Here is a 17,380-nt window from a genome sequence, read left to right as displayed (position 1 = left end):
GCTAGTCTAGTCAACGTATTGGTTTTCTGGCTGCCTGGGTTAAAAAGACCTTGTTTTAACCACTGCTTCCAGACAAAACAAAATAAAAACTTAAGCCAAAAAGATAGCCCTACTTCAATAAATTATTGAAAGGTTTATGGAAAACAGTCCAATAAAAAATGGCCTCACTTAGGGAACCTTTCAGCATAGTTTTCTTAGAAATTAAAAATTATATATGTGTATGGTTGTTTTATCTGCATGTGTATATGTGTGCACCATCTGTGTGCCTGGTGCCCTTGGAGGCCAGAAGAGGGCATCGGAGTCCCTGGAACTGGAATTACAAACTGTTGGGGAGGGTGCACTGACTTTGTTTGAATTGGAATTGTTAGTTGACCCTGCTTTTTCCTTTTTTTTCCCTAAGCTGTACAGACCTCTTGACACTTCTTGAGCTCAGCCTGGTAACTTCCCTATTATACTCTTATGTTGGGTGCGTTGTTTATTGACTGACTGAATTGTTTATTGAATAAAGTAACCTTTTTTATTATTAAGGTTTTTAGAGTATTTTAAAGGTAATTCAGCGTAACATTTTGATAGACTTAGTGATGTCTAGCATTACTGTTGTAATACTGTACTTGCTAACAGATGCTAAGTATCAGCTGTGCTTTCAGAAGTTGTCTATCTGTACTCTGTTCGGAATTAAGAGATGATTCACAGAGAAATGTAGGGAATGTTTGTAAACGTCATAATACTTAAATTAGTCTTTGGATCAGTCAGTAGTTGGGTTTTACATACATAAGACAAGGAATAGTGCCTTTATAGTTAGAAATGTATGAATGAAACTATCAATGAAAACAGAGACACCTAGGGATGGAGATAGCACTTATCTCGCATGAGGCTATTGGTAATTATTCTGCTGAAAACCTTTGGCCATGTTTATTAATACAAATGCTTTTCTAAAAATAATATTTTATATGGCATTTTTATAGGATCAAGGAATAAAATGTCTTTATAACTCGTGTGTAATTATAGGCAGTGGACATTTTTCAAGAAAATTTTACGCTTAAATGTTGCTGCCTTGGGCTTGGAGGCATAGCTTAGTGGTTGGGTTTAATCCGTAGCACTGCAAAACAAAGTAACATTCTTTTTTTTTTATGATTTATTTATTTTATGTATATGAGTGTTCTATCTGCATTTACATCTGCCAGAAGAGGGAATCAGTTCACATTATAGATGGTTGTGAGCCATCACATTATATGTGGTTGCTGGGAATTGAACTCATGACCTTTGGAAGAGCAGACAGTGCTCTTAACCACTGAGCCATCTCTTCAGCCCCAAAGTAACATTCTTTAAAAAAAAAAAAGATTCATTCATTCATTCATCCATCCATTCATTCATTTATTATGTATGTAGTGTCCTGCCTGCATGTGTACCAGAAGAGGGCACCAAATCCCAGTATAGATGGTTGGGAGCCACCATGTGGTTGCTGGGAATTGAACCCAGGACTTCTGGAAGAGCAGACAGTGCTGTGCTCTTAACCTCTGAGTCATCTCTTCAGCATTAAAATAAGTTGTGTTTTGTTTTTTTGAGACAGGGTTTTACCATGCAGCTCTGGCTGGGTTGGAACTGGTTGGGTAGGCCAGGTCATCCTTGACTTCACAGAGATCCACCTGCCTTTGCCTCACAAGTCCTGGGATTAAGGGTGTATTCTACCATCCTGAGCCAGATTTGTTTGTTCCCCCTTCCTCCACTTTGACTCTTTGCAAGAATAATAAATGCTCTTAAACACTGAGTTTTTTTTCTTTAGTCTCCAAAATTTATCCATCTATGTGTACATGCATGCATTCATTCATTTTTATTTTGAGGCAGTGTCCTATGTACCCTTGGGCTGGTCTTGAACTCTGTAGCAGAGGCTGGCCTTAAGCTCCCGATTTCCATGTCATTTACCTCCTCTTTGCTTGGATTACAGGCATGTATCACTATACTTATTTCTAGTTTTGTTTGGTGCTAGGGATCAAAACCCAGGGCTTCATGTGTGTTAGATAAAGTGGTGTAGTGAGCTACACTCCCAGTTTGTATTTATTTATTTTTTTGTCAGTGTGTCAATATATAACCCAGGCTGTCCTTTCACTCTCTGTCTCCTGCCTGTCACCAGATATATTCTTGTAGTAATACTCACCATGAGGCCAGGGAGAAGCTACAAGTGAGCCATCATTTTACACACGTAAATAGTTTCTTCTTTCATTCTCTCTTTACTTCCAGTGAGAAAAGGTATGTAGCTCAGTCAGGGCTTATCACTTTTAGCTGCTGTTTAACAGGTGTTTGTCCTGTGTCTTTTGTTCTCTTTCAGTGCTCTTTGCCTATTCTAAATCCCTTTCTCTAGGTTTTTGTTTTTGTTTGTTTATTTTTTAAATAAAAATGGATAAGTGCTGGATTTGAACTCAGGTCTTCATATTTATTCAACCAGCACTTTACCGATTTAGCCATCTCCCCAGCTCTCACCTTGTCAGTCTTCTAACTCCAGTTCTCATTTCTATGACTGTTTTTCTTTTCACTTCATAGTCTTGTGGGTTTGCATGTCACTAGTGTGGATTGTGCTTGTCTGGATCCCAGTCTTTGCACTTAGCTTACTTTACTTAGTCTCTAGTGTTAAATTCCAGAAGTAGTAAGCTGCATTGAGGCAGCTTAGCAGGTAGAAAGCCTTGATGTCAAGCCTGAGGAGCTGTTTTTTGTTTGTTTGTTTTTTGAGACATGGTTTCTCAGTGTAGCCCTGACTGTCCTGGAACTCAACTCTGTACAGGCTGGCCTTGAACTCAAGTGTTACCCTCCCAAGTGCTGGGATTAAAGTAATGCCCCACTACTGCCTGGCTGAGGACCTGAATTTTCTTGTTGCAACCTGAGTAGTGGAAGAAGAGAAGGGAATCACACCAGTTCTGTTCCGACTTGCACATGTGGGCTGTGGGGTTCTAATGCACAGACACATTCACCTGTTCACAAAATAAGCTAGAAAGTGAAGGAAAACACAGCACCCTTTACCTTGATCCCTTATCAGGTCCTGTTGCTGCATCATCAGATGCTAAAATAGCTCACTCATGGCTTGCGAGGAAGTGTGGTTAATGCATTTACTACTGTGTACTTGAAGACCTGAGTCACTGACAAATAGTGTGGGGTTGTCAGTTGTCTTAGGCACAGTAGGGCAAATCTGAGTTGCAGGGTTCTGTCTAGCGGTGAAATAGAGGTTCTATTGTGGTTTTGTAATTTCTAAAACTAGGAACTTTTTTTGTTTTATAGAATGAATGATAATTGCTTACAAATTATTGTTTTAATGTTATTTTTAAGATGCCAGGCACATTTGAAGGTATATTTTTGATGTTCATTTTTCTGTTTATACAAATATGAGTTTTAATTTTTAAACATAGAATTAGATCATATTTATTGTTCAGTTTTCTTGCCTAATTTTCTTGTCTGTTGACTTGCTTTTTCGTTAGTGTTTAACAAAGTTCTAAGGACAGATATTCTTGGTTTGTATTTTTTTTTTTCCCTTTTTCTTTTTTTGGCGGGGTGGGGGCAGGGCCTCTCTAGCCTTGGCTGTTCTGGAATCTTTAAACTTGTTCTGGAATGTTTAAACTTGGCCTTAAAGTCAAGAGATCTACTTGCCTCTGTTGAGGTAAAAAGTGTGTGTCACCACACCTGGCTTGTTTTTTGATCTTAAGGAAAATTCTTAGTTATTTTTCATCATCATGTATGACAATTGTCAGTTTTTGTAGTTCCTTCTATTAGGTTAAGGGGTTTTCTCTTCCATTCCGAGTTTGTTGAACAATATTTATAATTAAAATAAGGTTGAATTTTGTAGGCTTGGCTGTAGTGGCTCATGCCTTTAATCCCAGCACTCAGGAGGCCAGAGGCAGGGAGAGTTGGAAGCCAGCCTGATCTACAGAGCAAGTTTCAGGACAGCCAGGGCTACACAGAGAAACCCTGTCCCAAAAACCAAAATGAAAACAATAGCAAAAGTTCGGTTTTATCAAGTACATCTATGACTCTGAAGGTGATTATGGTTTCCTTGTTGCCCCTGTTGGGGAAGGGCTGCTTGTGTTTTGCTGCTGAGCCATACCTCAGGCCTGGAATGTGTAGTTTGTTTCTGTTACCTGTATGGATTTTGCATTGTTCTTTCCCTTGCCTTACCTCTGCCTCATGGTAGGCAAGTCCTCTTCTGCTGAGCTGAATTCCCGGCTTCCTGATGTTAGATGTTACTTTGTAAATCAACTTTTATCCTTGACATAAGCCTGACATGATCCTAGTATATGATCATATCCTTGTAAGTTGCTAATTTGCTAGTAGTTTGTAGATAATAGAATATGCTTATTTATGTTTTTGTTTTTGGTTTGTATAAAGTTGGAAAGTATCCCTGGTTGATTTGGAAATTTTGTGAAGAATTATTCATGGAATAACATATTCTGTTCACATTTGGTAGAATTGACTAGAGAAATTGACTATGCTTGGACTTTGCTTTCTCCATCCATCCATCCATCCATCCATCCATCCATCCATCATCCATCATCCATCATCCATTCATCATCCATCCATACCTGTCAATGCGTTGAGAGAATAGGGTCTTAACTCTGTAAATCAGGCTGGCCTGGAACTCACTGTGGCCCATGAAGTCAAACACACGGCAATCCTCCTGCCTCAGCCTCACGAGTGCTAGGGATTACAGGTGTGATCCACTATGTCCCTCTTTTGATGACTGGGATGTTTTGAAGACTAGTTACCTAACATATGATCCCCTTTTTAGTAGCTGGTGCCCCCCTTCCTCTTTTATTCACCTTTGTGTGTTTGTAGGATGTGAGTGTGGGCAGGCATAAGCTGCTGAGGTCAAAGGACAACTTTGGGTGTGGATACCCTTGTTGAGGCAGGTTTCTTTTGTTGTTTCTTCTGCTTTGCACCATATTGCAGGCTAGCTAGCCCTTGAACTTTCTGGCACTATAGACACATGTTACTGCATCCTGACCACATCCGTACACTCCAGACATGGATGTATGCTTCTGTGGTTGGGATTTTACTGGCTTTGCCCTCTCCCTGGTCCCAGTTTATGTCTTTTTCAGGATTTTCTATTTTGTCTATTTTCTATTTTTGTCTATTTTCTATTTTCTATTTTTTTTAATTTATTTTTTTTATACATATAAGTATTCTATCTGCATGTATGACAGAAGAGGACATCAGATCCCATTGTAGATGGTCATGAGCCACCATGTGGGTGCTAGGAATTAAACTCAGGACCTCTGGAAGACCAGCCAGTGCTCTTAGCTGCTGAGCCATTTGTCATCTTCCCATCCCCCCCCCCCCCGTTTTCCTTTTGTAAGCCTTACAGTTTCATAATTGTTTGAGGCTAGGCTGTCTCTGAACTCACTAGCTTCCTGCTTCATTCACCTTTAATCCCTTGGAGGTGTGTGGTGTTTACGCCTTGTAATTAATCACTGTTGTAATAAAGTTTCTTCTCTCTTTTACTCTTGAATTTTGTCTCTGTAGCTGAGTATTTATCTATTTTATTGACATCCCCTGAAATATGAGTCACCTTGACTATAGCTGGCTCAGTAGAAGACTGATTACCTACCTAGCTAGAGCCCTGGCTTCTGTCTCCGGGACCACCAAAAAGTAAAACAAAGCAGCCTTTCTAGTGACCCCACAAATCTAGTCCCCCAACCATTCTTTTTTGTTTCTTTTTCTTTTTGAGAAAGGTTTCTCTGTGTAGTGTTGGCTGTCCTGACCTTTGTGGAGATCTGCCTTCCTTTGTCATTGTTTCCTTCCCCACCCCACCCCAGCTCTGGGATCACAGGCATTCGTCACTATGTCCGATCCACATCTCCCCTTTAATCTTTTTTAGTTCCTCTACCTCCTTCTTTTCTACCTGATTTGGTTTATTAGTTGCCTGTTCTTTTTTTAGTTTCTTTTAGGTATAAACACTGTTTTGTTTTGTTTTGTTTGGACAAGGTTTTTGTGGTTTGATTGCCTTGACTCATGATCCTCCTGCCTTGATTCTTGAATGTTGAGATTGCAGATGAGTACGGCTAACATGGCTCATTGCCAATATAGATTTTATTTTACCTTACCTTGTTGTTTTTAAAAGTAAAGAACGTGTATGTGAGAGAGAGAATGTGTGTGCATGAAGCTGCACAAGTTTGCATGTACACAGATGCACATGAAAGCAAGCATGCCTCGCGTATGCAGATTGTGTGAGTGTGCAGAGTGGATGCAGTTTTGTACATTGTTACCCTCTTTTCAGCCTGTGAGTTCTGAGGACGGGACTTAGGTCACCAGGCTCATGCAATGGTGCATTTACCGGCTGAGGTGTATTGCCAGCTCCTTGACCTTGGTGGTTTTTCACTTGTGTTGTATGAGACAGGGTCTCACTGTGTAGCCCTAGTTAGTGTGGAATTCACCATGGAGACCAAGCTCTCTCACAGAGATCTGCCTCCTCAGTGGTAGGATTATAAACCTGTGCCATGTTCATCTTTTTTGTTGTTGTTGATTCTAAATTTAGTTTATGTGTATGAGTGTTCTGTCTGCATTTATGCATGTGCACCATATGCTGGTCTCTGCCTGGCATTTGTAGAGACCAGAAGAAGGTTTTGGATCTCTTGAAACTGGAGTTACAGGTAGTGATAGTTGCCATGTGGGTTTTGGGAACTGAACCTTGGTTTTCTGCAAGAGCCATTAGTGCTTTTAATCTCTTGAGTCATCTCTTAAGTTCCCATCTCCCACCCTACCACCAGACATTTTAAATTGAAAGTGATACACAACATTTAGATGTGCTGTGGAAAGCAGTGAAAGGCACTGTGTTAATGAAGATGGGTCAAACTGCTCTGATCAGCGTCAGCACCAGGAGCACCCATGCTTTGCTCTCACTCAGAAGTGTCTCTCATCTGCACTCCAAATGCATCATTTCAGATGTTGTGGTTCTCTTTGTCTTTTCCTCTCTCCTTGTTCATTGATCATGATGTTGGGCCTTTTGTCTACAGCACTGAGGCAAATCAGGTGATGGTTGGTCCAGGGAATGGTTATCTGGTATGCAGCAGGAATAATGAAAGTATAGTTAAAGGTTTTGTGTACACTGGGAATGATTGCATTAACACTGTCAACAACTGATTACATTGAATTTCTGTACAGACATCTTTCTGGGTGTAATGCAATGGTATCTGGCAGTTAAGCTGAGGTAGCAGCATGAACAGATTGGGAAGACAGGATTGTCAGTTTGATTGGCTATAATAGGTCACAGCTGCTAGAATTTGTAAAATTACCCACATACATGAAATGGAAAGGCCTTGTGAAAAGTGTTTAATGATGTAGAAACTGCTGGTCCTCCCCTGCATCTTGATAAGGTTTCTTGATATGAGTGAAATATATATAATAAAAGCTGAATGGAGCTGGGTTGTAGTTTGGTTGGTACAGTGTTTGGCTAGCAAGTACAAGACCCTGATTCAGTCCCTAGTATCACATAAACTGGGTGTGGTGCCACAGCCTGTACTCTGAGCACTTGTAAGGTCGAAGTGGAAAGATTGTCCTTGGTTGGTAGTGAGTTAGAACCTAGTTGCTCTACATGAGATTCATTCTTAACAAAACAACCCTGAGAAGAAAAGCTTGATGATACAGTGCCCGAGGTTGTATCTTATTATGCCACTCAGCTGGCTCCTGAATTGTGATCCTCTTGTTTCTTTCTCCTCAGTATATGTATATATACAGGTACATGCTATACTTGATTAAGTATTTAGGTTTTAAAATATGTGTTCAGAAAAAAAAATCTGTGTTCAGAAAAAAAAATATGTGTTCAGGAGTTAATGCCGACTTTAGGTAAAAACGCTCATTTAGCGAGGCATGGTGGTGCACAATTTTAATCTCAGTGCCGGGAGCAGAGCACAGGGACCTGTGTGAGCTCCAAGGCCAACCTGGTCTGTATGGTGAGTTTCAGGCCATCCAGGTATTCACAGTGAGACCCTTCCCAAAAAACAAAACAAAGAATTATTTAGGGCCAGTGGGATGGCTTAGCATGTAATGGTTCCTGTGATTAAGTCTGACCTGAGCTCAGTTCCCAAGGCTCACATTGCAGGAGGGAAACAGTTTTAAAGCTGTCTACTGGTCTCCACAAGGCTTCCCTCCCTTCAATAAACAAAATTTTATATTTGTAATTGAAAACATTTAGTTGGTTATGGTGATTCACACCTATGGTCTGGCATTCTAAAGGCTGAGACATGAGAATTGCCATGAGTTTGAGGTTACATAGTAACTTCCAATTCAGGTTGAAAGATATGATAAGACTCTCCCAAAACCAACGCTGAAAACAGCAACCCAAACAATAGCAACAAAAAATTTTCCCTCCAAACAGTAACGTGGAGCCATGGCTCAGCTACTAAGAATGCTTACTGTGCAGTCTTGGCAGCTGGAGTTTAGATTCTACCACCCATGTGATAATCTGTGAGTTCCAGGCATGCGGGGGACCCCAGCTTTGAGGGGTCAGAGGTAGAAACTCTGGTGTTTTCTGGCTTCCATCTGTTCAAGGAAGCCTGGGCCCCAAGGTTGGGGAGAGACTAACTCTGGCCTCTCACACCACATACTGACACCATGCCCAAGTAAGAGTCAGCTGTACTTGTAAAAGTGAGTAAACAAATGACATGGTTTTTAAAAAGAAAAGTAACTGAAGAAATAAACTTTTTAAAGTAATGTTTACTAGAAATTTGTACAGAGATATGGGAGAAAGTATCTTTTACCTATTGCTGGCCTGTTTTTGTTTTTTTCCCCCCAAATTAAGATACTGTATAGGAGCCAAACATAGTGGTACTATGCCTGTAATCTTAAGACTTTGTAGATTGAGGCTAGAGAAAGTGTTCATGACCAGCCTGGGTTATATACCAAGACTTTATCTCAAAAAAGAAAATAAAAGAAAAAGTCAATTTGGTGGCACAGTCCTGCAATCCCAGATACTCACTGGGCTATAATATGAGTTCAAGGCCTGTCTGGATTATAGAGTAGATTCAAAGCCAACTGAGGCAAGCTATCTGTCTGTCCATCTGTCTGTCTACCTAGTTTCCTACCTATCCGTCTTATCTATTTTGAGGCGCAGTCTCTATGTCATGCAGCCCCGACTGTCCTGGAATTCCTTACGTAAACTTCTGACATGTGATTCACTGATCCTCCTACTTCTGCCTCTGGAGTGCTTATGGGAAAGCCATGTGCCACCAGGTCTTGCTGCAAACTGGGCAGTTCAGAGAGACTTTGTCTCAAACCAGTAGCACAAAGCAAAAACAATGTAAAACAGGGGAGAGAAAATATACACACACATACAGACACATACACGGACACACACATTTATCACTGATACAGTGCTTGCCTAGTGTGTGGGAGGCCCTAGATTCAAAACAAGAAAAGCAAAACATCTACACCATCACAAACCCTAAGCGAGCATTTTGTACTTGTATCACTGTGCAAAAGCTACTACTATTTAATTGCTATACATTATGAAGAAAGAAACCTTAAAAATTTGGAAGTCTGTTTTTTAGGAACACAGTTTTGAATAAGAGTTATATTTTCTGTGGAGCTGACTAAAAGCCTCCCTTCCATTTATAAATTTATAAGATTGTAATTTAAGAGAGAATTAATGTTAAAATTATTCTCCAGCTAAATGCAGCCTTTTCCCTTCAGAGCCAATCAGAACCAATTGGGCATTATTTGTTATGTCTTGTGTGTAGCCCTGGCTAGTCTGGGACTGGGTATGTAGATTGGGCAGAAGGATACTTCTGAGTATTGGGACCACAGGCACATGTTACCACCACTACTGGCATCTTGCTTTGCTTTCTTTCCCACCTCCTCAGTGGAAAGGAAATCCAAATAAGCAGCATGACCATTAGGTCATTTGCCCAAGGGAACGAAAAATCCTTTACACTGTTTAATTTCATGGTAGTTTTTCTTATGGAAACAGGTTATATAGAGTCCTGAGTCCTACATTAAGTATTTTCCTTCCTCCCAGGATGTCTTCAAATTCTCATGTAGTCAGAGATAACCTTGATCTTCTTGCCTCTGCCTCCAGGTGCTGGGATTATGAGCATGTACTATCACACCTGGTTAATCACTATTTCTCAGAGTGATACTTAGTGGTTGAGAATTCTGTTTGACTTACTTTCTAGCATCTGTCTTAATATTTTAGTTGCTGAAATCTACCACTTATTTGCTTCCTAGGCAACAGCTGAACAGATGCGGCTTGCTCAAGTGATCTTTGATAAGAATGATTCAGATTTTGAAGCTAAAGTTAAACAGGTATGTTTTAGCAAAGGATACTGTGACTTTGTACTTTATTCTTAGCTACAATTTTTTTTTTTTTCCAGCCAGTTCCAGGGAATCCAACATCCTCACATAGACATGCATGCAGGCAAAACAGCAATGCACATAAAAGTAAATAAATTATTTAAAAGAATATATATTATATATTATATATATAATATATATAATATGTATGTTATATATATAAGTATATATTTTGTATGTCAGGGTTTTGACTATGTGCATATATGTGCTTCATGTGTGGTCTGGTTATATCCACAGAGGTCAAAAGGGGGCATCAGATCTCCTGGAATTGGAATTATGGATAAAGATGAACCGTCGAATGAGTGTGGGGAACTGAGCCTGTTTTTTCTGCAAGTGCTCTTAACCTGGTCTTGATTCTTAATACACTTAAAAAGATAATTTTACTAAAGCTTTTAAATTTTGCTTAGTCTGAACTTATACTTGATAATGAATTTTGGGCCTCTGATGCTTAACATTGGTAGCTAGATGATGAACTGTGCTTATCTTGACAGTAGAATCTAAGTAATTAGTGTGTTTTCATATGACCAGTGCTTTAGACATTTGTGAAAGCCCATGGACATTTTTCTATACCTATATAGAAAGTATTACTTTTGGGCTGTGAGGAACATTTTCTTTTGATCTAGGAAAGAGACACATTGCCTTTTAAATGTCAGTGTAATTTTAAACTTAATTTGACAAAGTATAGGTATTTTTAGGATGATGTCTTAATTTTAAAAATCATTAGAAAGTAATTTTGATAAGTTAACTTTAATTCCAAACCATTCTTTACTACTTTTTCAGCCTTCTAGTGTCTAGCAAGCAAACAGTGTTCTCTGTCCTGATGTCAGATACTCCAGTCCTTAGCTGTGTTTTAGAAGCGATTCCTCAGAACAAACTCCCCACCGTGTGCTTTATGGCTGTGTGGATTCCTCGTTCTTACATTTGCTGACATCAGGCTCATAGTAATTTTTTTAAGTTCTCAGAAGTAATTGTTTTAAAAAAGTCATAGAACTTATGTAGTTGTGCCCTCTATAGTCCTGGCTGCTTGGAAGTCAGAACCTAAATTATTGTTTGAGCCTAGAAGTTTGAGAATAACCTGTGTGGTATAGCCATATCCTGTCCATCCTCTTCTCTAAAAGAAAAAAGTGAATGTGTAGAACTCTTTTTTTTTTTTTTTTCCATTTCTAATAGGTACTTAAGTACAGTTTGAGAAACACTCCTGCATATTATAGAACCAGTTATCTGAATAGTGGAACCAATTTGCAAAACATAATTACTGTCTAAGTTCAGAGTGAAGTTCTACTCTAGTTCTGTCTCTTGCTCATCCAGTCAGTAAGCAAAGTCTGATTCTTACTGCATGTCTTAATAATTGTGAGTGGCAGAGAGCCCAGACGGTTTATATCAATAGCTAAACACTGACAAGTCTTGTGCAGGTATGTGAGCTCATCTTCCTGAAGGGCTGAGGGTAAGCCTGGGTAGCTTAGTGAGAACTCGTCTCAGAAGTAAAAGGTCACCAGATTCATCGTACTGGTCAAGTGCTTGCCTCAGGTTCACTCTCACAGCGAAGCAAAAAGTCTGGGAAGCTGTACAGTCGTTAGAACTGGTAGTAGTAGTCCAGGGTCTAATGTAAAGAGCTGTGGTTAGATTTGTTAGACCAAGAAGCCTGCTTTCTGCACACATTTCATTTATTTATTTTTGTAGTGCTGGGCATCAAGCTCCATACAGCCTAGGCAAATACTCTTCCACTGAACTACAGCTGCAGTCCACAGGCTTGTGTTCTAGATAGGCATTCCTGGTAACTAGCCCTGGAATTACAGGCACGAGTCTCATGAAATGTTGAAATGAAGCAGTTTTGAACTTGAGTACATATTAAAATAATTAAGTTTTATTAAAGCCTGGTATTTATGCCATAGATCTGTTCACTGATAGTTTAGGAACTTAAGTTGTATTTAGTATGTGGATTGTTGTGCTGAGGAAGATGCCAAGATGGTTCCTTAGGCTGACTAAAGAGAATGGGCTGAGACTTACTTCAGCGATAGTGTGTGCTTAAGTTTCTAGACACAGTGCTGCGTCTGGAAAGTAGCTTGTGACAGCTATTGAGTTCTCCTTGTAAGACTCCTTGTAAGGTGTACATTTTCATTTGGGTTGTTCTAATGCAGTTAGTGAATGGTGGCTAAATGCCAGTAAAGTCCCTGTTAATGTTTTAGGAATCAAAACTTTGCAAGTTCTATGCTATTGACCTAAGTGTAAGAGTTCTGAGAGTGTTGGTCCCTGCATATGTTCAGCTGGTTAATAAGCTGGGGGTTGTTGAATGCCTTTAATCCTTTGTACTTGGGAAGCAGAGAGGTAGGCCTCTTTTTGAGGGTAGCCTGGTCTATAATATAGTGCCACAGCTGCTTTAAACAAAACAAAGTGACTTGTCTTTGAGGAAGTTGATTGGTGGGTGAGTCTCCTAGTATTAGTTGGGGCCATGAGGGACACATAGGAATGCCACCCTGCTCTTAGAGCCTAAACTTATTGGCATCTATAAAAGGTTATCATGTGTAATGACAGCACAATTGCTGTATTTGAATAGGAGAATCACAAAATTAATATTGAATGCTTTTTTGTTTTCCTTTAACCATTTTTCTGATACTGTGAATAGCTTATGGAAGTGACGGGAAAAAATCAGGATGAATGCATAGTGGCTCTACATGACTGCAACGGCGATGTGAACAGAGCCATCAACGTGCTGCTGGAAGGGGATTCTGACACGGTAAGGCCAGCTGATCTGTTCCCAGTTTCAGGTTGTGTTTTCAGTTTCACTTTGCATGGGAGTTGTGGTATAGAGGGGCTGTTCTGGGAACAGGCCTGGGCCCATTCACATTCACATTGAGTCACATTAGTCACTCAAGGAAAGTTGCAACAAAAACAGTAACTTGGCTGTTCCTTCCAGCGTCACAGTTTGTAAGAGTGCCCAGGCCTCTGGACATTAACACCACCTGAAAACTTGTGGCTCCAGACTGCTCATGGTCACTCCTTTAGCTGCTACCCGTAGCCACCCCTTACTGGTTCTTCCTCTGCTGTAGTCCAGAGGCTCACCGCGTGTTTTGAGGATGGCGCTGAACTTGTGACCTGCCTGTCTTCTCTTCCTTTGTGCTAAGATTATAGGAGGCAACATCATAAACTTGATTTATGCAGGCTGGGGATTAAACCCAGGGCTGTGTGAATGCCAGGCAAGCCCTGCACCCCCAGGCCTGCTTTACAAAAGAATAAGGATTTATGCTCTCTCTGTGTGTGTGTGCGCGTGTGTGCGTGCGCGTGTGTATTGTATGTGTATGTGTTCCAAGTAAGTACCTGGTCCCTAGGAGGTCAGAAGAAGGTATGATGTACCCTGGAATTAGTATTGGGTGGTGGTTAGATACCACATAGGTGCTGGGACCTGAATCCGTGTCCACTGCAAAACCAACAAGTATTCTTTTTTAATTTGGTTTTGGTTTTGTTTTGAATTTTTTCAAGACAGGCCTTTATTTATTTATTTTTGTTTGTTTGTTTGTTTGTTTATTTGATGTAGCTTTTGCTGTCATGTAACTCCCTTTCTAGACCAGGCTGGCCTTAAACTCAGAGATCTGCCTGCCTCTGCCTCTGAGTGCTGGGTAACAGATGCTCTTAACTGCTGAGCCATCTCTCCAGCCCTTTCTGTGCTCATCTTTATATCTTTAGATTAATTGAAAACCAGAATTTGCTGATAACTTTGTTACTAACGAATATTAATGAATATTCCATAAACATGTTCTCATAAGACTCAGTAATACAGAATTTTTAATGCTCTGTATTAAATGCACAATACATAGAAAATAAGTCATACTTGAAAATTGTATCAGGTTGTTAGCAGCTTTATTCCCTTGGTCTATATGTGGAAAGTGGATTGTGTTTGATTTTTTTTTTTTCTAAAATGAGGAAACTATTTCAACAAAAGAGAAAGTTACAACAAATAATACTTTACCTAAAAGAAAGATAGTGATGAATGCACCCAAAAATGACTCTCTTGGGGCTAGAGCGGTGGCTCAGTGGTCAAGAGCATGAACTGCTCTTTTAGAGGACCTTCACAATGACCTATAGTTCCAGCTTCGGGTGCACTTAGACACACGCACACACACACACACACACTTAAAAAAATGAATGTATTTTATTTTATGTGTATAGATGTCTTCTTTCCGTGTGTGTATGCACTGCTTGTTTGCCTGGTTCCTGTAAAGGTCAGAAGAGGATGTCAGATCCCCTGGACTGGAGTTCTGTACTATTGTGAGCTACTGCTTGGATGCTGGGAATTAAACCCAGGTTTTGAAGATCAGACAGTCCCCTTAAATGCTGAGTCACCTCTCCAGACCTTCCGTACATGCATGCATGTGCATAGGCACATATATGAAAATGTTTTTATTTTATTTGTATGAGTGTTTTGCCTGCATGCATGCATGCATGTATGTATGTATGTATGTCATGTGCATGTAGTGTCTGTGAAGGCCAGAATGATACATCAGGTTCCCTGGAACTGGAGTTATAGATGGTCATAAGCCATTCTGTGGATACTGAGAATCAAACCTGATTCTCTCTCTGGAAGAGCATTCAGTGTTCTTTTTCTCTCTTCCCCTCCTCCCTTCTCCCTGCCCCCTTCTCTCTCTCTCTGTGTCTGTCTGTCTTTCTCTCTCTCTGCCTACCTGAGACTGGGTCTGGCTGTCGTGGAACTCAATTTTAGAACAGGCTGGCTTTGAACTGGCATTGATCTGCCTGCCTTGACCTCCAGAGTGCATGGGCTTTATTTATTTATTTATTTTAATTTTTTTGAAATTAATTTATATTTTTATTTATTATGGTATATTCACTTTGTATCCCAGCTGTAGCTCCCCTTCATCTCCTCCCATCTTTTATTGTTTTTGTTTCTTGGGGTATTTTTGTTTTTTGAGACAGGGTTTCCCTGTATAGCCCTGGCTGTCTGGACTTGCTTTGTCAACCAGGCTGGCCTTACAGTGATGCAGCTGCCTCTCCCTCCCTAGGAGGGAGCTCTGGGATTAAAGGCCTGTGCCACACAAAATGGCATGTGCACTCTTTCCAGTGTTTGGGTTTAGTCATGTTGTTACTTTGAGGGGAGGCTGTGGTACATATTTACTGTATAAAAAGAGTGCTGTAAGAAACCAAATTCTGTAACTATACAGTGCTTTCGTTTTATTTGATGTTGAAAAGAATAAGTTTTTTTTTTTTTTTTTTTTTTTTTGGCTGGAGAGATGCTTTTAATTTCAGCACTTGGGGGAGGCCAAGGTAGGCTGATGTCTGCAGTTCAAGGCCAGCCTGGTCTACAAATTCCAAGACAGCCAAGGCTACACAGAGTAAGCCTGTCTTGAAAAAAATAAAACAAACAAAAAAGAATTTCTTTGGATGTATCTTACAAGTAGCAAAATACATACTGAATTCAGGGTGTCACAAGTTGCTTTGGAAATCTGTATAATGACCTGACTTACTTTAAAAACCCGTATACATAACTTGAGACCTGTTGTATAATATGTCATCTTTTTATTTAGTGTTTATGACAGTGTGAGACAACTGCCTCCTTGAAAGTTTAAATGAAATCTTGCCAGTCTACCCACTGTTCACAAGCCATGACTTGCTTAAAGCTGGTCTATCTTTTGCTGACTGATAGGGGATAATATGTTTTGCTCTTGAATCCTTTCTATAGAAATCTGGCCCCATTATAGTGAATAACTTATCCATTTTTGGTCTCATTCTGTAAAGGACCTCTCCTGACACCCCCCCCCTTGTCCTAAGTTCATGATTTTCCTCACTAACTTGGAAATTTATCATATTTGTATAGTTTAGTTTATCTTTAATATGTTGTATGTAAGCGTGTGAGTACATGACAGTGTGAGACAATACCCTGTAGTTTGATAGGCAGTTGTCAGCTGCTTCACACTGGCACTGGGATTTGAACTTGGGTCCTCTGTGAGAGCAATACCAGGTAGAACAACAATATTTATATTCTCTAATTGAAAAAGCAACACAGAAAGTTGTAAAATGAAATCAAATGTCTTCACCGGAAGATGTTTGATTTGCATTTTCTTCAGGGTATGTGTGCATATGCAGCTTCCTGTTGAGTCGCAGTGTAATTTTATTCTTCTTGTGTAGGTCAGTGACCACTTTGTATGTGTGTGTGTCTAACTGCATCCTGATTGGATATGCTGGATGGTCTCCTTGATGTAATGTTTGGGGGAATTTCTCCACACAATTCAATTGCTTTTTTATTTTTGTTCTGGAACTCTGCCCCCACCCTCCGAGTGCTACCCAAGCCTCATTTGTTTTTTTAGACAGGTTTTTACTGAATCTGGAGCCTGCTGATTGGTTAGACTGGCTTTCAAGAAGCCTGTCTTCCTATCCCAGTCACTGGAATTTCAGATACATGCCTCCATGGTTGGTTCATTTTTTGAGACAGGGTTTCTCTGTGTAGCCTTGGCTATCCTGGAACTGTCTGTAGACCAGGCTGGCCTCGAACACAGAGATCTACCTTCCTCTTCCTGCATCATTGCCTGGCTTTGTTCTCATGTTGAGCTTTTAAGTGCTCTCAATTACTGACTCACCCCTGCAGCAGTATTAAAGCATGTTTAGGTGACCATTTCAGATAATTAAATAGAGGAACTTATATTCCTGAAAGATGGAATATCATTTCAAGTAACTGCAAACTCTTTGAATGGATCTATGTGTCAGTAAGATTAAAATCTGCTGATGTAGATAGAGGTTATAGGGGAGCCATTTCAGGAAGTATCATTAACTTTATTCCTATGTTTGTGTAGGAAAGGACTTGGTAGGAAAAGCAGTAAATTGTCAGTAATTATTGATGTATAGCCTCAGGAGCTTAACAAAGTTTGTTGTCCTTTTTTAGATTTATTGTGTGTCTGTGTGTCTGCAAAGGTCTGAGTTGTCAGATTACCTTGTAGCTGAAGTTACAGGTAGTTGTAAACTAGCAATTCCCAGATGAACTGGGAATTGTGGCATCCTTCCAGTTTTTTTTTTTTCTTCTTCTTTAGGAAGATGGAAATAAATGGGAAAT

General features: G+C 39.9%; 1 protein-coding gene across 9 annotated transcripts in view; it reads left to right on the top strand.

The window, feature by feature from the left end:
* Ubap2 (ubiquitin associated protein 2) overlaps positions 1-17,380 on the top strand; it is an 82,519-nt gene that overhangs the window by 22,882 nt on the left and 42,257 nt on the right. For 7 of the 9 annotated variants that reach the window (XM_060378021.1, XM_060378029.1, XM_060377994.1 and 4 more), the window contains 2 exons: positions 10,201-10,278; positions 12,950-13,060. In XM_060378021.1, coding sequence (XP_060234004.1) covers positions 10,201-10,278; positions 12,950-13,060 — 189 coding nt within the window. Of the gene's footprint in view, positions 1-400; positions 438-10,200; positions 10,279-12,949; positions 13,061-17,380 lie in introns of those variants that run through there. The other 2 variants (XM_060378015.1, XM_021634421.2) reach the window with 1 other exon arrangement.

Source organism: Meriones unguiculatus, chromosome 1 (assembly GCF_030254825.1).
Source record: "Meriones unguiculatus strain TT.TT164.6M chromosome 1, Bangor_MerUng_6.1, whole genome shotgun sequence".
Lineage (NCBI taxonomy): Eukaryota > Metazoa > Chordata > Mammalia > Rodentia > Muridae > Meriones > Meriones unguiculatus.
This window is presented reverse-complemented; position numbering and strand designations above follow the sequence as displayed.